The 24,413-nt window shown below is 37.0% G+C and overlaps 1 protein-coding gene across 6 annotated transcripts in view; it reads right to left on the bottom strand.

Annotated features, from left to right (window-relative positions):
* USP9X (ubiquitin specific peptidase 9 X-linked) overlaps positions 1-24,413 on the bottom strand; it is a 158,336-nt gene that overhangs the window by 43,140 nt on the left and 90,783 nt on the right. For all 6 annotated transcript variants that reach the window (XM_026451482.2, XM_026451484.2, XM_026451481.2 and 3 more), the window contains exons 16-26: positions 23,384-23,726; positions 22,001-22,096; positions 21,358-21,569; positions 19,360-19,600; positions 18,974-19,123; positions 17,617-17,737; positions 7,860-7,990; positions 7,330-7,608; positions 5,361-5,486; positions 3,884-4,009; positions 2,525-2,691 (exon numbers count right to left, since the gene is read on the bottom strand). In XM_026451482.2, coding sequence (XP_026307267.1) covers positions 2,525-2,691; positions 3,884-4,009; positions 5,361-5,486; positions 7,330-7,608; positions 7,860-7,990; positions 17,617-17,737; positions 18,974-19,123; positions 19,360-19,600; positions 21,358-21,569; positions 22,001-22,096; positions 23,384-23,726 — 1,992 coding nt within the window. The remainder of the gene's footprint in view (positions 1-2,524; positions 2,692-3,883; positions 4,010-5,360; positions 5,487-7,329; positions 7,609-7,859; positions 7,991-17,616; positions 17,738-18,973; positions 19,124-19,359; positions 19,601-21,357; positions 21,570-22,000; positions 22,097-23,383; positions 23,727-24,413) is intronic.

Below are 24,413 nucleotides of genomic sequence, written 5' to 3' on the forward strand. Positions count from 1 at the left end.
ATTAGGGTAGATTATGAGGAGGAAAGTGTATGGAGTCCAAAGACACATGAAGTAAAAGCCACATAACTGGGAGAAGGAGGGGGGGAGAGAGAGTACATTGGCAATGACCATCTTCTACTCTCATGCACATATAAATCCTACCCAAACACGAGCTCACATGCTACATCCAGCACAAAACCTTCACTTTTGCTCCTTCCGGGTAGAAAGTAAGATATTCCCTTTCCAATTCTCAAAGTATTTTACCTTTTATGGCACCAATTTCTGTCTCAAAGTTGCTTGAATGCAAGAACTGCCTTATTTGACTTTGGTTTTAATGGCCAAGCACATACATAGGGATTCACATATTTGATGGTGGATTATAATTACACCCAGAGCCCAATTTGTGTGGCAGAAATGTCAGAACTCAAGAGGTAGAAAACCTTCAGTCTTAGTTTTAGCATTTAGTGATGATTATGTCCTTATCAGTCATTTAATTTCTATAGTCCTTGTGCCTCTCCATCAGCAAAGTCTACTTCTGAGTTGCTATAGGGATTAAGTGAGAAGTACCTTGTAAGTAACTATGCTTAAATGTTACTGTAGGATTATAAACTCTATCTGAGGGGCAGACTTGTACACAGCTCACAATCCCTTATCTGAAACCCCTGGGGCCAGTATGTATTTGGGGATTCAGTTTTTTTTTTTTTTTTTTTTTGACATGGAGTTTCACTCTTACTGTCCAGGCTGGAGTACAATGGCCTGATCTCGGCTCACTGCAACCTCCGCCTTCCGGGTTCAAGCGATTCTCCTGCCTCAGGCTCCCAAGTAGCTGGGATTACAGGTGCCCACCACGAAGCCCAACTAATTTTTTGTATTTTTAGTAGAGTCGGGGTTTCACCATGTTGGCCATGCTGGTCTAGAACTCCTGACCTGCCTCAGCCTCCCAAAGTGCAGGGATTACAGGCGTGAGCCACCGCGCCCGGCCTGGGGATTCAGATTTTAGAATATTAATGCCAATGATTAATATCCAAGTTGGACTTGCTGACAAACTCTTACAAATGGGAAATAATGGATTTTGAACCTACACAGGTATTCAGATATTCATAAAAATCAGGTACTTAAAACTCAAAAAAATCCTAACTTAGAACACCCTCTTTATTATTGCAGACAATACGGTGACATAATGAGATAACATGCTTTCTACAGTACTTTACCACACTGCATGCAAGTTTCAGGGAAGAGAGGGGCAAAATGGTTCTGACTTATATAAGGGTAATTTTCATAAAGGGTAGAGGGCAAAAAACTCTGTTAAACCAAGTTCCTTAATAGTTACTAGACTAAGAGGTGAAATAAGTTCCTAATTTAAATTTTTTTAAAAAAAAATCAACATAGAATAAGAAACTTGCTACCCTCCAGGTTTGACATCATTAAAACTGTTGGCTAATCATCTTTCCTATCCTCACCATTCCCACATGTATGTATCATTAAATGGAACTAGACTTACTAAACCTATTTATCTTTTCCAATGTGCAGAATTGTCTTCTCAAGGAGATAGCACGCCCAACCTGATTTGTGGGGATCCTGTTAAAAGAGTTTCTGAATAGGTTGAACTGGATGTCTTCAAAGAACTTACACCAAGGAACTTCTTAAAATAAGTGACATTCACACTTTAAATCCACTAAATCACTTTAGATTCTAAAGTGACATTCCCACTTCAGACTCTACATCCTCTTGAGTAGGCAAGTTGAACCCTACCCCCCGCAGTATATACATTTTTAAAACTTTACTTATCACTATGCTTCATTTCAACAAATGGCTTATTGTGACTTTACATTAACCTTTCATCAATGAATTTTGTCATTATTGAATGGCATGTGACCGAACGATGAAAGTAAACGTTTTGTGTCTTTTCACAAAATATAGATAAAACAGATTAATTACATATAATGGTGACACTATTAGAGCTCAAGTTTATAAAGTTACCATATACGAAGGTCAAGATCAGACTGATACAGGAGGATGGAAACCAACATTTTCTATAAATCTGACCGACTTGCACAAAAAAGAAGCCCAAAACAAAATTACTGCCACTGATTAAACGCTCTTGAAATGGAAACATGAGCTTCATAACTTATCTTTATTCTCAGTGTAAACTGCAAAAGTTCTTACAATGACCCTGTCTTACAAATTTCATACCAAATTCTGTTTGGCTTTAAAAAAACCTGGCATCTAGGAATCTAAGATAGGAGGCTAATATCCTATACGATTTAAATCTTGCACACTAGATTTTTAGAAACAGGCTAACCTATATACCTCCTAGGTAAAACTAAATTCTAGAATTAGAAAAAAAATCATGCTTTGACAATTAATATTGGCATTTGCAGAGACTAAAACCAAACAAATTTAGGTTAAACAAAACACTATTTTCCTCAATACCAATATGCTATAGAGACAATAAATATTTAATTTTTGGGACACATTTTACCAGCCTAAAAGAATTCACTCCATTTACAAAAGTAAGTTTCTTACAATTATAAAAGACACATACTTGCTGTGACAGTGCAACAGTAAGTCAATGATGAATGTCTGCCAAGCCTTTTCTTTACTAAGAGCATCTAAGGCTGTTGGAATCAAGGCAAAACACAAGGTCATCACTTCCAATGCTTCACAGCAAACCTGTTCGTCTTCCAAGTCCGGCTCATTGCCTGCATTGGTCTGTAAAATTATAATCAAGAACAAATTACCCAAAGAGGTTAAGAAAATTCTTATACGACTTCTATTTAGTGCTTAAAACTCACCTACTCACTTAAACCACCTGGCCTCAGCCTCTCCAAGGCTGCATGTAACTCTTGAGGCCCCTTTAGAATAGTCTGGAAATGACTATAATAGAAAATAAAGTCTAATTCCATTATTTTCCTATGTCTCAAGGAGGGTTGGAGGAGCACACTACCTATTTTTTTTTTTTTTTTGAGACTTTCTGAGTTGTTTACTTCTGAACCAACAACCAATCCTTTCTCAAGAACCACAATAGCACTTAGGTACTTTTGACTAGTTCCATTATGTTGCTTGCCTATTGTGCCATTTTATTCAAAATCAATTGTCTTTGCCTATTCAGGAAGGGTATCGAAGACTTACAACCTAAAATATGCTTGGGGAGGTACCTAATGAATTCTAATCTGACTTTATTAATCCAAAAGTAGTAACTATAGTACATGCCTGAAACAGAGTAAGTATTCAGTTAATATGCTGAATGAATACCCAGGGCTGTGCCAGACAAATACTATGGAACATCAACATATACCCTAGGCGAATCAGGGTTATGTTGGCCATGTAAAGGAAGCTCTACCAAGCCAGGGAAGTTTCTGTAACTCAATTTTTCCTTCTAAATATGTAGCATCAGGGGCAGGTACACATGATAAATGAAAAAGCCAACCACAGTTTCTCTTCTGTAGATAATTTGCTTAATCTAATAGAAGGTCAGGAATGATATCTAATTGGCTAACAGTCTTATTTTTGACGGCTTCAAGAGAATAAAAAAAAAAAAACAAAAAAACACTTAAATGCCATACCATAACTGACAAACCAAAATTTACGCAGGACAGAAAGATGATAAAAGAAAAAGGAGAACGGGATAAAGCAAATTTAGTATGAGATAATTATATCTGACCCCCACAAGAAGCAGAAAAAGGCAATTTCATTTAAAAAGCAGCCCCATAGCAGGTTTCTTAAGTACTTCATTTTCAAAGTAAAATTTTACCATATTCTCAATATAGCTATCAGTTAATTTTCAACCATTAAGATGCAAGTGATTTAATTTTTAAAAATAGCAAACCTAATAAAAATCAAACCACATGCACAATTAAGAAACATTTGCTTACAAGGAATATAGTTCTGTGATAATTCTTACCTTCTCATAAATTTTAGTGATTTCTTCATTTGGGCTAAATACTAGCTGTAGCGACCCACATCCTGATGCCCAGATAATTTTTTGTATAGCTCTAATTACACAAATATCAGGCATATATCTTGAAGCCTGCAAGATAATGAGTAAATAGAACTGTTGATAGAATGAGAGTGAAATTATATTTAGAAAAACAAAAATGTTTCACCTTGTAAACAGGAATTACTGTGTAGCATCATTGTCTTTAAATTCCCAAGTTGCCTCCGTCTTAAAAAAAAAAAAAAAGAAAAGAAAAGAAAAAAAAAAAGGTTGGGGGGAGCCCTCTGGCTCTGTCACCCAGTCTAGAGTACAGTGGTGTGATCACAGCTCACTACAAACTCGAACTCCTGGGCTCAAGAGATCCTCCTACCTCAGGCTCCCAAGTAGGTGGAACTCCAGGCATCTGCCACTACACCTGGCTTATTCCCCACCTCCAGCCTTTAAACAGCAATACAGCAAAGTATGCTTCCCAAGTTATCTAGCTCTTTACTATTATATTTTAATACTACAAAGATGACAATCTTTCCACTTGTAGTTTCTTATCCAAGAAAAATGAAAACTTATGTCTACACAAACACTTGTACACAATGTTCACATCAGCTTTATTCACAGCCAAGAAGGGAAAACGATTCAACTGTCCTTCACAAAGTAATACGGATAAACAAAATGTGGAATATTCATATGGGTACTAGTTAGCAATGAAAAGGAATGAACTACTGATCCACACAACATAGGTAATTCTCGGTCATTATTCTTAGTGAAAGAAGCCCAACACAAAAGAACACATACTGTAATCCATCTATATAAAACTCTAGAAGACAAAAAACACTCTCTAGGGACAAAAAGAGCAGTGGTTACCTGGGGAAAGAATAAACTGCAAAAGGGCATAAAGAAAGAGTGATGAAAATATTCGGTTTTGACCGCAGCAGTGTTTTCACACATATATGCCAAAATTCAGCGAATCTGGGCCGGGCACGGTGGCTCATGCCTGCAATCCCAGCACCTTGGGAGGCTGAGGCAGGAGGATCACCTGAGGTTAGGAGTTCGAGACCAGCCTGGCCAACATCGTGAAACCCCCATCTCTACTAAAAATACAAAAATAGCCGGGCATGGTGGGGGGGGCACCTGTAATCCCAGCTACTCTGGAGGCTGAGGTTGCAGTGAGCCGAGATGGCACCACTGTACTCCAGCCTAGGCAACAGAGTGAGACTCTTGTCTCAAAAAAAAAAAAAAAAAAAAAAAAAAAAATCACCCAATCTGTATACTTTAAAAGGTTAAAAGGATGCTGTTTATTATACATATAGTTGATTAAAAACAGAAAGTACTAATATTAATAGTAGACAAAACTGATACTAAGGGAACATTATCTAAAGGATGAGACAGTGATTAAAATAAGTGGGCCTAGGAAAGTTAAAATTGTGACAGAAGTCTTGATAAAACTAACCTCATCAGATATCTGCTGAGCAAGACGAACTGACACATTTCTAAGCATGCACTCGGATGATGGATTAGGAATGCTCTGAAGGGCACTTTGTAGCACCACTGCTTGATCATGGGTAACCTGGTTGATCTGAAAAAAGTTAACCATTTTATTTGGAGTAAATAATTTGTACATAACCAGACCTAACCATTTGTTCTTCATTCATCACCCACTCCCTCAGAACGACTTCCTTGCATACACACATTATAGAACCTGTGGCAACCTCCATGAAAAGCACTGCCAACAAAGTGGGCTTCCTCTCTTGCGCACTGTAGTGGCATGTGTCTGCAAATCCTCATTCTAGAGCAATCAACTCGTGTCTCTAAATCTGGGCTCAGCTTAACTTGCAGGGGATAATGATAACTAAATAGCCTGGTTCCCTTCTGGAGACTCAGTAAAGTATTGTATGTCTTTTATGTACATGCCTTGGGCAGACCCTGCTTGCATTCCCCATTGTTATCACGTTTTGCTTTGAAAAAAAGAAAAATTAAGGAATACTGAAAAAGCAGCAAGAGGACTAATGTACAAAAGGTACCCTAGTGTTTCCTTAACAGTATAATCAAGTTGTTAAATCAGTGACAGATTAATTTCATTAAGTAGTTGTTAGCGAGGTAATTCTAACTGCCTTCAAGTTGCAACTCTCCTCCTATATATATATATATACTGTAAGTATTTCTACAATATTATTTTAAGATATTTCTATATTACTAATTTTGCACTGGGCTCCCTACTGTGAGCTCGTTGAGATTAGAGGTTATTATGTACCTCTGTATCCATAGTGGCACATACTCTGAATAAATATTGAAGAAAGGTGAAAGTGGATACATGTAATTGTTTTCTGCATACTTCACTGAGCATCTGTGTCAGGGATCATGACAAAAATCTGTTTTTATCCCAACAAGAAGCTGCCTTTTTACTTATCTAATAAGAACTACTTAAAAAAAAAAAAAAAATCCTAACAAAGATGGGACCTGTGATACAAAGCAATATAAAATTTGAGCCATTTTTTTACAGAAAATTCGTAACATACACCAAAGTGTTCAAAGTAGTATAATTAACTCCCACGTACATATTACTTAGCTTCAGGAATTATCACCAGTGGACCAAACTGTTTAATCTGACTATCTTCCCTTGCTTTCCATCACTTCTCCACCCCAGGATTGTTTTTAAGCAAATCCTGGATATCATATAATTTCACCTGGAAGTATCTCAGCAATCACTTCAAAAATATAGGGGGCTCTTCCTTTTAAACATAACCACAATATTATCACAGCTAAAACAACTATATGTGATATTACCATAATTATCAACATTCTGATCTCCCCAATTGAAACCTAAGCCATTTCTAAAGAAGAAAATCTTTATCCCTGAAGTTTTTACCTTCTATCAGTAACTTGTTTTACTAACAATCATTTATGATGTTTATAAAATTTTACTTAGAATTAAATGCATACTTTGATCTCTTATAAGTAAGTATCAAATTCCCATATGTCTTGAGAATTTTTTGTGACATAGATCAAGAATACCACTAAGGCAGAAACAGAGTCAGAATAAGCTCAGAACTTGGGTTTAAGCCCTAGGTGGGAAGGGAAACAAGCAACTAGATAAACCAATTACATCTCTTATTACAATCTGTGTCTTTATATATCTGCCAGGCATAAGTTAATAAGAGATTCACATGGAGTTTTTGTTAGGTTTAAAATAATTGAAAGTCAAGTGAGATTTAAGTGGGCAGGGAGAAATTACCCTCATATTATTAGCAGTCAGCGAAAAGTATTTGCACTTTTAATACAAACATCATAAAGAAAACCTCTGAAATAAGGTACTTTGAACACTGAGTCAATCTTGAACTCTACATTTAAAACACTAATTAGTTTTACTTTAAAAATTGCTATCTACTATTATAAAAAGATTTTTTAAAAGTCTGTATTACCGTTGTCATGGGATTCACACCTTCTACACCTGGCTGACAAGCTTCTGCCACAGCTCGAACGTGACCATAGCCAATGGCGGTTAGCAAAAGCTTGGCTATTTTAAGAGCATTGAGGTAGGCACCCCTTCGAGTTTCCATATCTGCATTTGGTAGGAAGTTATTTCTGGTTAGCATACTCAGTACAAGGGGTAGGCCACCACTTTTCAAGAAGTGAAACTGAAAATCAGAGGAATCATCAGCCAGAGGTGCACCAGCAGGCATTAACAAGGCATAGACTACCTGGAAAAATAGAGAAGAGGGGGAGAGGGCTGTATTAAAAGATTAAAAACAAACAAACTTCTATTTGTACTATTGTCACTGCCAAGAAATTCTTGACCATCTCACTATTATTTATTTCAAATTAATATTTCATTTCAAAACTATTTCATTACAATTCTACCCAAATCATTCACCTTACCATACGAAAGGTCAAATTTAAAGAACACAGAATAAATTAAAACAAAACAACACAACAACAACAAAAAACCAACCTCTGTTAGATATAGCACTTGTGAGGCTGAAGGACCAAAGAAAAGTGAGTCAAGAGATGGACTAAGGCTGCTTTCTCCAAGTTTGGCATGGTCTAAACAAATAGCTCTTAATTTTTCTATCGTTGTGCTATCTGGAGGAGAAAAAGAGAAAGCGTGAAAATGTAATTCATGTGTTCATACATATTTAACTTTTGCTATCTCAAAGATCATATTAATATGGAATAACAATCCACTCAGTTGGGCTACAGGCTCAAACTTCCTAAGACATGACAAGACCTGGAATGATTTAAAAAAAAAAAAAAAAAAAAAAAAACCAGGGCTCTTTAATCAGTTACTCTCAACACAAACCATCTGCTACTCAGGGACCTCAAATCAAGATACCCTCCGCTCAGCCACTGGAGATGGAAAAAAATACATTTCAAAAGGAAGTAGTTCTGACTGAAAATAACAAGAAAAAAAATGATAAACTCTTCCCTCCAACCTCTTTATTGTTTGCCCCCTGACAATATAACTGGCTTACTTCACTGAAAGAAATGTAGTGGTACCCAAGAAAATGAACCCTAAAGAGTAAACACTAAAAAAGGATAAGTGCCTATGTTCATTCACCTCAAAATAAGCAGAGCTTTTGTCCTTTTGTCATAATATTAAAACATAATTTTTTTTTTTTTTTTGAGATGGGAGTCTCACTCTGTCACCCAGGTTGGAGTGCAGTGGCACCATCTCAGCTCACTGCAAGCTCCGCCTCCCGGGTTCACAACATTCTCTTGCCTCAGCCTCCCGAGTAGCTGGGACTACAGGGGCCCGCCACCACGCCTGGCTAATTTTTTGTATTTTTAGTAGAGACGGGGTTTCACTGTGTTAGCCAGGATGGTCTCAACCTCCTGACCTCATGATCCGCCCGCCTCGGCCTCCCAAAGTGCTGGGATTACAGGCGTGAGCCACTGCTCCTGGCCAAAACATAAATGTATTTTAAATTACAGTGAAAAGACACAGTGGGGGAAAAGTAAGATAATCCCAAAATACAATTAAGCATTAGCTACCAAATACTCCAGTTTTATTAACAATCAACCTTGGAAAGTATTTTGATGATCTAAGGTAATTGCCCTATGATTAAAAAAAAAACTTGATAAATAATAATTTTTTTTTTTTTTAAAGTAAAAGCTTCTTTTAAAGAAAAGAAAAATAGGGCTGGGCGCAGCAGCTCACGCCTATAATCCCAGCACTTCGGGAGGCCGAGGCAAGCAGATCACCTGAGATCAGGGGTTCGAGACCAGTCTGACCAACATGATGAAACCCCGTCTCTATCAAAAATACAACAATCAGCCAGGCATGGTGGCGTCCATCTGTAATCCCAGCTACTCGGGAGGCTGAGGCAGGAGAATCACTTGAATCCAGGAGGCAGAGGCTGCAGTAAGTAGAGACTGTGCCACTGCACTGCAGCCTGGGCGATAGTGTGAGACTCCATATATATAAAAAAAAAGCCAGGTGTGGTGGTATGTACCTGCAGTCCTAGCTACTCCTAGGCAGGAGCCTGACTCAAGGCCAGGAGTTTGAGGTTACAGTGAGCTAGGATCATACCACTGCACTCTAGCCTGGGATACAGAGTAAGGCCCTCTCTCTTTTAAAAAAAAAAAGAAAGAAAGAAATGAGAAATGGCATTAAAGCTATATGTCCCAAGTGAATTAACAATCTCTCTGGGCTTCAGTTTCTCCATCTTTAAAATACAGATAAAATTAATAATTTCTTTATAGGTATGTTGTGTGGTTTGAGTTTATCAGTGTTAAGAGCTTACAACAGACTTTTACAAAAGATTGTATTACATATAGAGAGTACTGCAGCAGTTTTAAGTTTAACAGCAAATCACAACATGGGCACTTGGCTTCAGGCAAAGATTCAGAATGAAGAGAAGTGTAACATTTGGGTGATCATTTAGTATTTGTGCACTCTTGGATGTGTTTTAAATGGAGGGGAAAGATAGAATCATTAGCTTTTTTCCTAGTCATTAACTATACCTTACAGGGATGTTGTGCGGTTTAAATTGAGTTTATCAGTGCTAAGAGCTTGCAACAGACTTTTACAAAAGATTGTATTACCAAGTTTTAGACACATAAACTCTTGAATAAGAAAGGAAGCAGGAGCTCTAAGAAAAGGAAGTGACAGAGAGTGGGTTAATGTTTATTGAATACCAAGTGCCAGTCACTAGACTAGGGGTTTTCCATACATTGTTTCATCTAATCCCTGCAATTACACAAAAAAGCTATTACTATCCCAGTTCTAAGGACAAGGAAGCTCTAATAAACTATGAAACTTATGTTTAACACCATAGAGTAGCAATTAGAAGCAGGATTGGAACTCAAGCCCATTTGAGTCCAAAGCCTATGATTTTCTGCTGCAATACAACCATTACCAGCTTTTTCAAAAGCTGGCTGTTTCAAATTTAGGTACTCTAGTTTGATTATATAAAATATGAAAAAAGCACCCACTTCAAGTTTCTTGCCTTAACTGTCTGACAAGGGTTCATGCTCGCCATCTGGTGGCATTAAGCGCCAATCACAAGATCAAGGATTCAGTGGTGGGTTTGTGTTTTTACAGTATGTTGTGAAGGTTGAATCTGCAGTAAAGCAATGCAAGGACTAATACTGAAATACTAGCAAATGAAACTATGTAAATTCTAAACGATGTAACAGACAAGAATGCAATATATCTTTTGAGAGAAGCCTTAGCTAAGAATCTCATGTGAAATGCTTCTGTCCCATAATAATTGCAAAGCAAGATGAGAAGCCCAGCAAAGTGTTTAATTTAGAAAATGGAGGTAATAAAAGCAAAAGACAGCTTTAAAAATTATGTGTCAACTAAATATGGTGTACTGAACTATATTTATCAGTACTTCATCCCCAAACCCCACTAAAATGAGAATTAATGAATATAAAAATACGGAAACTCAAAAGAACATAAAAACAGAAGAGGAAGCAACACATTAAACTGCTGTCAACAAATTACTGAAGGTGTAGTGAAGATGAAGATAGACAGTTGGTTTAGCTGAATCAAGAAGTGCTTGTTGTGAAGGCAAGGAGAAGAGGGTGCCTATAAATTAGTGCCCCACTAAATCTGAGAAAAGCTAAGGTATGAAAACAACAAACATTTGGGAAGGCACAGATGATTCGAAGGCCTAAAGACAGAGGCTGAAGACTGATTAAGAAGCCTTTCCAACTCCCTCAGGTTTAGGAAGTTGGGGAAATAGATTTCTCATTGCTGTAGAGATACAAATATGGAACGGAAGATGACTAGGAAGCTGGACTGGTACAAGCGTGAACCTGTGTTAGTTAACTGCAGGATATAAAAATCAATATACAAAACTCAGTAGTGTTTCCATTTGCCAACAGCAAACTATCTGAAAGAGAAATCAAGAAAGAAATCTCACTTACAATAGCTGCAAAAATACAAGATACCTAGGAATAAATTTAAGCGAGGAGAAAGATCACAACAAAAAAACTGATGAAAGACAGAAAACAGGACACAAATAAATGGAAAACTATTCCACGTTTGTGGATTGGAAGAACAAATATTGTTAAAATGTCCATATTACCCAAAGCAATCTACAGATTGAATGCAATCTCTATTAAAATACCAATTATATTCTTCACAGAAATAGATAAAACATCCTTGAGCTGAAGCTGCAAGGTAAAACAAAAAAATACAAAAAACACTCCTAAAATTCATATAGAACTACAAAAGACTCCAAATAGCTGAAGCAATCTTGAGTAAAAAGAACAAAGCTGAAAGCATCACACTACTTGACTTCAAAATTCACTACAGAGCAATAGTAACCAAAATAGCATGGTATTGACACAAAAATAGACACAGATCAATTGAACAGAATGGAGAACCCAGAAATAAATCCACATAATCAGAAACAACTGATTTTCAACAAAGGTGCCAAGAACACACATTGGGGGAAAAGGCAATCTCTTGAACAAAAATGGTGTTGCGAAAACTGAATACACATATGCAGAAAAATGAAACTAGACTACTATTATTCATCATATGTAAAAATAAACTCAAGAGGGGTTAAAAATTTAAATGTAAGACCTGAAACTATAAAACTACTAGAAGAAAACACAAGGGAAATGTTTCGTGTCATTAGTGCGGGCAAGGACTTTTTGGCTAAGACTTCAAAAGCACAGGCAACAAACACAAAAACAGACGAAATTACATTAAACTAAAAAGCTTCTACCCAACAAAGGAAATAATCAAGACCACAAAAAGACAAATCTACAGAATGGGAGAAAATATCTGCAAACTATGCATCTGACAAGGGGTTAATATCCAGAATATATAAGGAACTCAACAGCAAAAAAGCAGAAAATCTGATTTCTAAAATGGGCAAAAGACTTGAATAGATATTTCTCTAAAGAAGACATCCAAATGGCCAACATGTACACGAAAGCACACTCAACATAACTAAATCATTAAGGAAATACAAATCCAAACCACAATGAGATAGCACCTTACCACAATTAGAATGAAATAAGGATGACTTGGCCGAGTGCTGTGGTTCATGCCTGTAATCCTAGCACTTTGGGAGGCCGAGGCAAGTAGATCACCTGAGGTCAAGTGTTTGAGACCAGCCTGGCCAACAACTTGCACCTCCAAATGTAAAAAAAAAAAAAAAAAATCACAGAATGCCATAACTATGGCAAACTGTTAATTACTGAATTTGGGAGCTATCTGTACTCTTTGTAAACAGTTTGAAGCTAGTTTTGTTTAAAAAAAAAAAAAAAAACTCAAGGACAGTAAAAGAAGATGCTGGAAAAAGAAGAAAACATAATATCCATCAGTAATAGCCTAGAGAGAAATAATTACAGTCTGTTATGCTATAGCACGTTTCTATAACCCCAATTAGCTCACAATCAATTGGCAAATATAATGATGTCAGTATAACGCGGAAGGTGAGTTTGTTCATATGTGATTTCTCCCAGGCAACAGTAGCCAGAACAGCAGAACTGTTAATCTTCAACAAAAAAATAAAAATGAGCAAAGCAAAAAGCCCCCTCAGCATGGTAGATGTGTAGGCAGAAGCCTATTTCTTTTTAAAGGAAAATTTAAAGTGAATACTTGCATCAAGGGCTCATCTTGTGAGATACAATCCTAAACTAGACTTTCATGGACCTTGGCAAGTTTTACTCCCCCCGTGCCTATCTTAACAGTAGCCCATCTATCTCAGAGCTCCACTCTTTTGCACTGTATCTCAGCAATGTCAAGTCAGCATTTCCTCTGTATTGGTTTTGTCTTTTTACTATCTCCTGAGGAAGCCTTCAGCCACACTGAAGTACCTGCCTGGGCTGTCCAAGTTATCTCTGAGGATACTAATTATCATTTTATGAGTGCTCTAACTAAACTATGTGCAAGTTTTAAAGGTAGTCCTATGTTGGGAATTACAGATCATGGAGGAGGAGGGAGCCCAACAAGCGGGTAGAGCTCAGCATAAAGAATCAACTCAAGCAGAGTGAGGAGTGTCCCTAGGGTGGAGACCCAACATTCAGAGACAGAGTCCTTCTGCATTCAAAGAAAGGGTGAGGGGTGCTAGAGATAACTGATTAAATAGGAAAATAAGTGAGAGGATAACAGAAGCCAGGTGTTTCACTGTCAGAAAAGAGAGTTTGGTCAGGCGCGGTGGCTCAGGCCTGTAATCCCAGCTACTGGGAGGCTGAGGCAGGAGAATCCCTTGAACCCGGGAGGCAGAGGTTGCAGTGAGTCAAGATCACGCCACTGCACTCCAGCCTCGGTGACAGAGCGAGACTCTGTCTCAAAAAAAAAAAAAAAATTACAAATACGGAAAGGGAGAAAACTAGAATGAAACTGATAGGCTGGAATGGAAGGAAGTCGTGTGACCCCATGGTTTTGTAAAAACATACACACATATATATATATTCGTGTGTGTGTATATATAGTAACAGACTTAAATGTGGATACACATACATATATTCCTTAGTTCTAACTGCTTAGAGAGCCAGGGAGCAACAATACATCAATAGCAATGAGTGCAATAAATGTCCAGATCTTGGTTTCTAAATACCATTGTCCAGGAAAATAAACCAAGCAGGCCTCCATGGAGAAATAGCCAATTCCAGGACTGGGGGAGAGAGGGTACAAGATGTTAATCTGGAACTTTTTTTTTTTTTTTGGAGACACGTCTTGTTCTGTTGCCCAGGCTGGAGTACAGTGGCATGATTATATAGCTCAATGCAGTCTCCATCTCCCAGGCTCAAGTGATCCTCCCACCTCAGCCTCCCAAGTAGCTGGGACTACAGGTACCCATCACCACACCTGGCTAATTTTTTATATTTTTAATAGAAATGAGGTCTGGCTATGTTGCCCAGGCTGGTCATGAATCCTGAGCTCCAGTGATCCTCCTGCCTCACCCTCCCAAAGTGTTAGGATTATAGGCATGAGCCACTGCACCTGACCTAATCTGAAACATCTTGAGCCAAAAAGCATACAATTGCTGAAAGAATAATGGGAACATATTAAAGTAACACAGAACAGCCTGAAAGGACTCCCACTAGCCAAACTAGAGATCATTTCAGCATCAAGATAAATGATAGTAACAGATTATAACTCCTTGACCATTATTTCATACAGATATAAATGAATAAATAAAAAGCCTGATGAGGAACAGTATAAATATTTTCAAAGTACCTCTGCACAAAATACTTTTTGTTTTTCAGATGGAATCTCGCTGTCGCCCAGGCTGGAGTACAGTGGCATGATCTCGGCTCACTGCAACCTCCGCCTCCCAGGTCCCAAGCGATTCTCCAGCCTCAGCATCCCGAGTAGCTGGGATTACAGGTGCACACTAACATGCCTGGCTAATTTTTGTATTTTTAGTCGAGACGGGGTTTCGCCATGTTGGCCAGGCTGGTCTCAAACTCCTGGCCTCAAGTGATCTGCCCACCTCAGCCTCCCTAAGTGCTGGAATTATAGGCATGAGTCACCGCGCCTGGCCCAAAATACTTTCAAAGGGAAGGGTAATTTTACAGTGGGGAAGCAAGGAAGAAACTCAAGTGATCACAGTGATCATCGTCAGTAATGGGAAAAACTGAAATTACATACTATCTGACCAGATGCATTGAGATGAACAGAACATTGCTTCTGTGGTATTTCTGCCAAAGATGCATAACCTGAATCTAATCATGATAAAACAAATCTAAACTGAAGGACATTCTATAATTAACTGGCCTGTAATCCATAAGAGTCAAGGTCATGAAGGTCAAAAACAGTATGAGGAACTGTTTCAGAAGGAAACTAAAGAGATATATTAGCTAAATACAATACAGTTATTCCCTGGTATCCATGGGGGGTGTGGGGGTGCGGGGTTGGTTCCAGGATCCACCCTCCCAATACCAAAATCCAGGGATGCTCAAATACCTTATATAAAATGATGTAGAATTTGCATACAACCTATGCACATCTTCCCGTATAAATTAACTCCGGATTACAGTCACATGTTGCGTAAGATATGTTCTGAGAAATGCATCATTAAGCGATTTCATCACTATGTGAACATCATAGAGTGTGTTTACAACAAATCTGGATGATACAGCCTACAACACATCTAGGTTATATATGGCATTGCCTATTGCTCCTGGGCTATAAACCCATACAAGCATGTTACTGTACTGAATACTGTAAGCAATTATAACACAATGGTAAGTATGTATGTATGTAAACATAGAAAGGGTACAGTAAAAATACGGTATTATAATTTTATAGAACCACCATTGTATATGTGGTCTATCACTGACTAAAACGTCATTATCCGGTGCCTCACTGTACTTGTAGCACCTAATACAATGCCTACACATAGCTTCATTTGTGTGGATTCAACACAGTACTCAGCATGTGGCAAATTCAAGTTTTGCTTTTTGGAACTTTGAACAATGTTTTTTCCTCCAAATATTTTTGATCCACAGTTGGTTGAATCCATAGATCCAGAACCCATGGATATGGAGGGCTGACTATATTTGAGTTTGAACTATATCTTTTTGCTGTGAAGGAGATGACTGAAAACACTGAATAGGGTCTGCTAAGTAGATGGCAGTAATGAATTGACATTAACTTCCTGGTACAGATGGCTGAATTTTGCTTATACAGACAAATATCCTTGTTTGTAGGGAAAGTATTTGGTGGGCAATGGGACTACAAAAACCACTAAATTACTCTCAAATGTTCTTGAATTATACTTCTAATTTTTCTGTAAGATTGTAAATATTTCCAAAAAATACATTAAAAAATTTTTAGGTTGTATAGGCTTGAATGATCTGCCCAAACTCCACTTTTTCCCCCAAAGCCCTAATATTTTTAGTGCATAATTTTGCCGAATATTAGGTTTTAAAGGAACACACATATATTATAACAGAAACACAAGAGTGTGTTAGTGAAAAATAAAATCCTGTATATGGAAAAGGATCACTAGCAGAAAGGTCTTGAAATTTTAACACTAGAATATTTGGAAGGGAAAAGCCAACAAGAGAGCTGGAAAAGGTTAAAGAAGCCACCCCAAAGGTGGAATAAGATTAAAGAGAGAAGGGAAGAGAGAAAAGGTAAAATTAGATCTAGTAGATTCACCATCACACTTAGATATTTCAAAGACACACAAAATGCAAAATGCTGGTGAGAAAACTATCAAAGAACACAAATCTCTCTCAACTGAGGAAATCTCCAGGCCCACAGATGATGCACCACAAAACAGACCTAACTCTAAGGCACATCATAATATTTCAAGATGTAAGGATAAAACCAAAACTTCCAGAAATGAAGGTCACATTCAAAGGAACAGAAACCAAGAGGACTTTGGTCTTCTCATCAGCAATGCCACCAGCTAGAAGGAATATATTTTCAAACCTAGGATTCTATACACAAACCATTAATCAAATGTGATAGTTTGCCTACATTCAGATAAAAAATACCTCAAAAAAAAGTATGTGGAAAGAATAAGTGATAGTTGTACAATCAGGAAAATAAAAGGGAAATTATTAAATCCTGGATGAAAGTTATCAGTAATCTAGAGAACTACATTTCACAATCTTGGAAATGTAAATGCTGAATCTGGATTTAAGCAAATACTGGAAGGATGTGGGGGTATGTAACAGTTAAGTTTTCATCTACACAGTAAAAAAATCAGTATGTATCTATAAGTAACAAAGAAATAGCCGTATGAGGGCACTCCAGACATAATGGTACATATATATACAAAAGTAAAAGCGAGAAGCTGAAAGTGGTCGTTTCTAAGGAATAAAAAAGGAACAATACCGCAGATGACACATAACCCCCCATTATAGTCCAGGTATAGGCAAACATTTTCTGTAAAGGGCCAGGGAAATTAAGTAGTTTAGGCTTGTGAGCCATATGGCCTCTGCCACAACTCCTGAGCTGTGCTGTTTTAAGACAAAAGCAGTCATGTAGACAGAATGTAAACAAATGAGCCTGGTTTTGATCATGGACACTAAATTTAAACTTCACATAATTTTCATGTATCACAATATTCTTCTTCTAGATTTTTTTTTTTGTAGCCACTTAAGAATATAGCTCTTGGGATGCAGAAAAACAAGCAGCGGGCTTGACGTGGCTTGTGGGCTGTCATCTGTGACTGTTGTTGTAGTCTATACCAAAAAGCACGGTCCATTTAGAAACAGAATTTGCTAATATATTCCTTTATTGTCCAGCAAGTACTTGATCATCATTTAAAAATTCTTACCTGGCGGCATAAGTTTCATAAGCACTCTTGCTCCATCTCTAAGCGGTGGCATATTTAGGCTGCTACCTAAGTCTGCAACTTGCCAAAGAAAAGAGATGTATCTGGGATGCAGTGACATTATCTAGAATATAAAATACACAAAATAATTACCTGTAAATTATTTACTCCCATTAGAAAAGCCCCCTAAGTAAGTTTCTCTGTGTTAATCCCTTTACTTTTACTTATGCCATTTCTACTCTTCGAAATAGTCTGACTTTCCCATCTTTTAATCCTTACAAATCCTTAATAGTGCAGATTAAATACATCATCCAAGTCACTTCCAGTCACTTTTTTGTGATAGCTCCTCTCCTGTTCTATTAAACCATTTCTCTCTTATATACAATTTAGACTCTGGACATAACAAAAGGCTGCCATGCCCACTATCAAATTCTTAATCCAATTGTTATAGAGAGCCAAATCCTCCTGACACTGGAGTGGCTGCTGTTATTGTAATCATCAAAATTTCTGTGGGGGGGGGGGGGGGGGCGAAAAGAGAACTTAAGAAAGGGAAGAGTCATTGTTTCTTCGGCTATATGTTACTGACAATCTGATAAAGATTACAAGTATTTTCCTACATAGTTCTTGTTTTCATTTATTTATATTTTTAGAGATGGGATCTCACTCTGTTGACCAGGCTAGAGCATAATGACACAATCACAGCTCACTGCAGCCTAGAACTCCTGGGCTCAAGCAATCTTCCTGCCTCACAGCCTCCCAAGTAGCTGGAATTACAGGTGTGAGCCACCATGCCCAGCTCATATATAGTTCTAAAAGAACGACCCGTTTTGTGGCATCAATTTTTAAAAGTGATAAAGCTGACTCTTGAACAACACAAGTTTGAACTGCACAGGTCCACTTATATGCAGACTTTTTCCCAACCAAATGTGGAACAGAAAATTCAGTATTTCCAGGAAGCAAAACCCAAGTATATGGAAGGCTACTTGTTGCACAGGGTCATCTGCAAGATTTTGGGTACACGCAGAGGTCCTGGAACCAATTCTCCACATATATGAGGGATGACTGTATTCTTCTAAATTTATACATCCAAGTGTTATAATTAAGCTTTAACTGGTTAATTTTATGTAAAAGTAACAATACTATACCTATGGGGAAATAATGTTTTAAATTCCAACTGTGTTACAATTACCTTTTAGAGGGATCCATTCTGAAGTTGGTGGTTAACTGTATGTATAGTTACTATTTTGTCTCATTAAACTGTAAGCTCCTCAAGAAAAGAAAGAACTACTCTATATACTTTATTCTCAAAAACCCTAGCATAATACCTTACATACAGTAGTTCAAAACTGTATCTACTCACCACTCCAGGCAAACAGCTTTCCACTTCTGGATTGGGACCATCACTGTAATGATTACCATGGTTTCCAGGAGATCCAGTGGAGGAATCAGAAGAGCTATCAGGGCTTGAAGGCATATTGGAACTTATTTGTGTAAGTTTGGCTGTAATAAGCTGAAAATGATATACTATGTTAGTATCAAAAACAAGGAAAAATACTTACACAAAACACAAAACTTAGTGATATACCAAGCAAAAAATTCAAAAGACTACATGCTATACTTTAATGCTGTAACTCTAACACCTAACACAGAGTCCCAAACATAACAAATTCTCAATTAGTATTTACTGATTAAATGATAGTCTCTGGTTTGATTTTACTGAAAAATTTGTTAACTATACATACATACCGATTTATCTTTTAAGTTTAATTGTCCAATCAACTTTCTATCATCTGCAGGATCTATCAGCTCACCGCCCACAAAGAGCTCAATTTTTGTGTGGGCTACGTTGGCTTTAATACGATTGAGAATACATCGTCGTACTGAACCAATTGTATCATTTGTATGAGACCATACCTCCAAGTCATCAACCTGTCTGCCCTGGTTTGGAAATCGAACTACAAAAGAGAGGTGTTTACCACGGAATGCTCTAGGGGGAAAAAGAAAGACATCATCATATTCAGCAGACTGAAATTTTGTTGCTAAGAAAATAATGCTAGGGATTTAACATTGAGTATTTTCTTATTAAATAAGAGGATGTGAATTAAAGATACTTAATATAGCTTGAGAATCCCTTATATGAAATGTCTGGGACCAGATGAATTTTGGATTTCTTGGATTAGGGATACTCAACCTGCATTATTTTCAGTATCTTGAAAATAAGGCCAGGCACAGTGCCTCATGCCTGTAATCCCAGCACTTTGGGGGGCCAAGGCAGGTGGATCATTTGAGGTCAGTAGTTCGAGATCAGCCTCGCCAACATGGTGAAACTCCCTCTACTAAAAATAGAGAAAATAAGCCAGGTTTGGTGGCGGGTGCCTGTAATCCCAGCTACTTGGGAGGCTGAGGCTGGAAATCACTTGAACCTGGGAGGCACAGGTCGCAGTGATCCGAGATCGCACCACTGCACTCCAGCCTGGGCAACAAGAGTGAAATGCAAAAGAAAAAAAAAATATTGCTCCTTTTAACTACAAATATAAATAATATTTACAAACATAATCATATTCTATTATTGTTAGTCTTATATCTACGGTTGCAGAAAATAGGGTGTCTACTGAAAAGAAATTAAAACAAAGATTTAACGCTTATTTCTACGCTGTAAAAGCTCAACTCATTAAGACTATTTTTAAAAGTAAAAGGTAGGCTGGACGCAGTGGCTCATGCCTGTAATCCTACTACTTTGGGAGGCTAAGGAAAGAAGATCCCTTGAGCCCAGGAGTTCAAGACCAGCCTGGACAACATAGGTAGACTCTGTATTAATAAAAAGAAAAAAAAAAAAATCAAAAAAAGAAGGTAGAGCTTACCTTTTACATTTTGTTAAAAGCATCAACAAAAATGCCACAAATGCACTTTTCTGGAAAAAAGCCTTCGTATCAAAATTCACTCCAAAATGCTATTTATATTGGTATAGTATCTTTTTTTTAAAGTAAAATATAAAATAAAAATCATATTCAAGAAGCAACTGTATATAATTTCATGGTTAATAAAACTCTTTAAAAAAAATGATGGCACTGACTATACAAAACATCCCAAAACTATAAACACCATTTGAAAATATTTGTTATACTGCCATGCAAGGCAGCTTTTAAGAGTTCTTTACAGGCCAGGCACTGCAGCTCACGCCTATAATCCCAGCACTTTGGGAGGCCAAAGCAGGAGGATTTCCTTGACCGTAGGAGTTTGAAACCAGCCTGGGCAATGTAGTGAGACCCCACCTCCACAAAAAAAATTAGTCAGGTGTGGTAGCCTGTGCTGTAGCCCCAAAAACCTGGGAGGCTGAGGTGGGAAGGTCACTTGAGCCCAGGAGGTTGAGGCTGCAGTGAGCCATGATCACATCCCGGCATTCCAGCCTGGGTGACAGAGTAAGATCTTGTCTCAAAATAAACAAATAAACAAAAACACTTCAACTGCAAAATATCACTGCAACACTTAATGAGCAATAATGTCAAAGACAAAAGAAAACTAGAAAACAACTTGAGTAAGAATGCCTCACCCAAAAAAACCAAAACAAAACCAGATGGGAGAGTGGGGGAGGTTATTTAAAAAAATTATATGAAATGAAAATGTTTCTAATGGACAAAGACAACAATTTTCAAACAATAAAAATTTCTGCTCTCCTTTTACCAAATGGCTAGGAAAACATCAAATAATTAAGAATTAGCACCAATAGATTAGTGATTCACAAACCTTGACATAGGGAGAATTGTTCTTTCCTCATGATAATCACTGTCACATTCATTTATATATTCCCTTAAAACAGTTAATACTCGAACCATTCGAACAGCTTCCTGTCTTGCACAATTAACACTGTCTTTGTCACCATCTAAAACACACAACGTGTCATAGGAAGCCTTCAGACGATCAAAACAAGACTGAATGAAGTCTTCATGGATCACCACCTACAAATATCGGGCCAAATAAACACAGTTAAAGTTGCTTTAAAATGTAAAAATCAAACATTAATCCAATTAAAGATGGCAATGGCTAATTTAATCATAGTACTCAATTAACAAGTCATATTTAAGTAGAGAATCCATATAATAATAAAATGTATGTTTATTAAAAGGAAGCTAGCATTACATAAGTTAACAAATATAAATTAGATAGCCAAAAGTGAACTTCAGGATTAGGTGTTAGCATCAAAATGAATTCACAAAGACTTTCTTTGCCATTTCAACATGTAATAAATAGTTATATTAAAAATGACCCAATCACTTCAAGACAATTATCAAGGCAAGATTCATTTAGATAGTATTTTTTCTCTTTTGTATAAGAGAAATGTGGGCTGAAATAATTATATACGGAAGTTTTAATGTACATCAATCCTCACCTGATTGACTTGTAGTCTTGGACCAAGGTTTGTGTATATCTCTTTGAGGAGATCTATAGCTCTGCTGGCAATATCATCATTACTCTGAATCACGACCTGGTTTCGAAATGATAAAAGTATTCACCCCTTTCAACATATATTTTTTTTGGCATTTAAATTCAAACCATATCCTCAGTTATCTTAAATACACTATTCAATTATTTAATGGTAAGTTGACTTTGATAATCAAGTAAAATTAAGTGAGAAGCACAGACCAAAAGAAAGGATAATAAATACAAAATGAAAGTCTCTGAAAAAAGTAATTTGCTTAAGAATGAAAGGTACATTTTTGTAAAAATAAAATATGCTTTGACCACTATTATTTAACCCTATAATTTAGTATCTTGATAACCAAGTCAGACACTCAAGAAGAAATTCAAATTAGTTGACAAGAAATAAGAGATTACATGAAACAGAGTTTAGCATAAAGGACTACTCTACCCCCAGTTTCTATAAATCTTTATCACTTATCTAATTACATTAGTGGTTTCCAAACTATGTTCAGAACCTTAGAGGACTTTGAGGAAGTCTTTCAGTGTTGGCCCCTATAAAAAGGTTGGGGAGGGGAAAGGGGGTAAGCATGGGGAGACCAAGTAAGAAAACATATTTTTCTTGTTCAATTCAGTATACATTTTGTAGAGTGGTGCAAATTTTGATTTTTAAGATGTGTTTCTGCTGTTAAAACAATGTTGAAAACCACATACTTAATGAAAAGCTTTTAAATACTCAAATGCCACAGTAATCGTCTTTATCTATGGTTTGTAGGAAAAAATTTCAGACATCCAAACAGCAATATAAACTGCTGTATAACAGGTCAGACTTTTAAAGATAGGAATAATATTACTAGTACTATAAAAATAGAAAGATTAGCCTTAAAAAGATAGTATTTTATTCCCCCAGGTATTTAAAAATATCACAAGGTAAACAGTGCCAATAAAGCATATACTCATAATCTATACTAAACACAAATCCTCTCTTCTGTCCTCTATTTTAGCGTTAAACATTGAAAAGGAGGAAACAGATCGACACTGAATGAAAAATTGGGAAGGAACAATATCCACAGGGGAGGAATGGAAGATTTGTATGTTTAGTGCACATCTATGGAATACACAGATACTAAGTTAAGACAAAAGGAACATCAGTGGCAGGAGGAGGGAGAGGAAGAGAGAAGAAAAAGCCCACTGACAAGTGATATAATAATAAAAATGAACAATTACTAACTACACCAAATTCCTGAGACAAACATTACAGTAAAATACACAATTTATACGCGAAATTATAATTACTTATGTATATGAAAAAGTACATCAGACACTGTTTACAGAGTTCCTACTTTTGACTTACCCTCCAAAGGTAATCTAATCCTATTAACTCCAAGTCATCCATCATATACGCTCTCCTTTTTGCTACTAGTTTTCCTTCTCGACAATTCACAGCTTTGAAGAATCGCTCAAAACACTTCATTCCATTTTCAGTTAACAGAGAAGGATCAAGCTGAAGCACATTACTTTCAAAGAAGTCCTTATTAATATCAGGATCTAAGTCTGGTTCATCCCCCATCAATTTGGAATACCACTTAAAACAGGCTTCACGATCACAAAGGTAAACTGCATTCTCAGCTAAGCATTTCCATATTTGTTTTGCCTGAGGAGCACATAGCCACAGTTGGCCATCCTTCAATAAAAATCTTGAAAAAACATAAAAAATTGGCAATTAGATTTATGTAATTTTTATCCTGAAAGGCAATCTATATTATCTATAAAATAATTTATCACCATTATATTTTAACTATAGATAAAAAGATATTCATTTTCAAAATAGCCTATTTTTCTACTTTTATCTGGTACTAAAAAAAATCCCCACTAGATATTAATTCAACAAGTACACACTGAACACCCACTTTGTGCCTGAAATGCAGCTAGCTGAATTATGAATAAAAGATTCGTTCCCTGAACTTTTAACCATTTAGTCTTTGAAACCAGACTTTTGGAAAGAAGGACGTTTAGTAGCTTGAGTTAAAAATAAAAGACTTTGGCTGGGCACAGTAACTCATGCCTGTAATGACAGCACTTTGGGAGGCTGAGGTGGGCGGATCATCTGAGGTCAGGAGTTCGTGACCAGCCTGGTCAACATGGCAAAACCCCATCTCGACTAAAAATACAAAAATTAGCTGGGTGTGGTGGCTCGTGTCTGTAGTCCCAGCTACTGGGGAAACTGAGGCATGAGAATCAATTGAACCTGGGAGGTGGAGGTAGCAGTGAGCCAAGACTGTGCCACTGCACTACAGCCTGGGTGAGACCCTGTTAAGAAAGACAGAAGGAAAGACAGAAAGAAAGTCAGAAAGAAAGACAGAAAGAAAGAAAAAGAAAAATGA

This window comes from Piliocolobus tephrosceles, chromosome 12 (assembly GCF_002776525.5).
Source record: "Piliocolobus tephrosceles isolate RC106 chromosome 12, ASM277652v3, whole genome shotgun sequence".
Lineage (NCBI taxonomy): Eukaryota > Metazoa > Chordata > Mammalia > Primates > Cercopithecidae > Piliocolobus > Piliocolobus tephrosceles.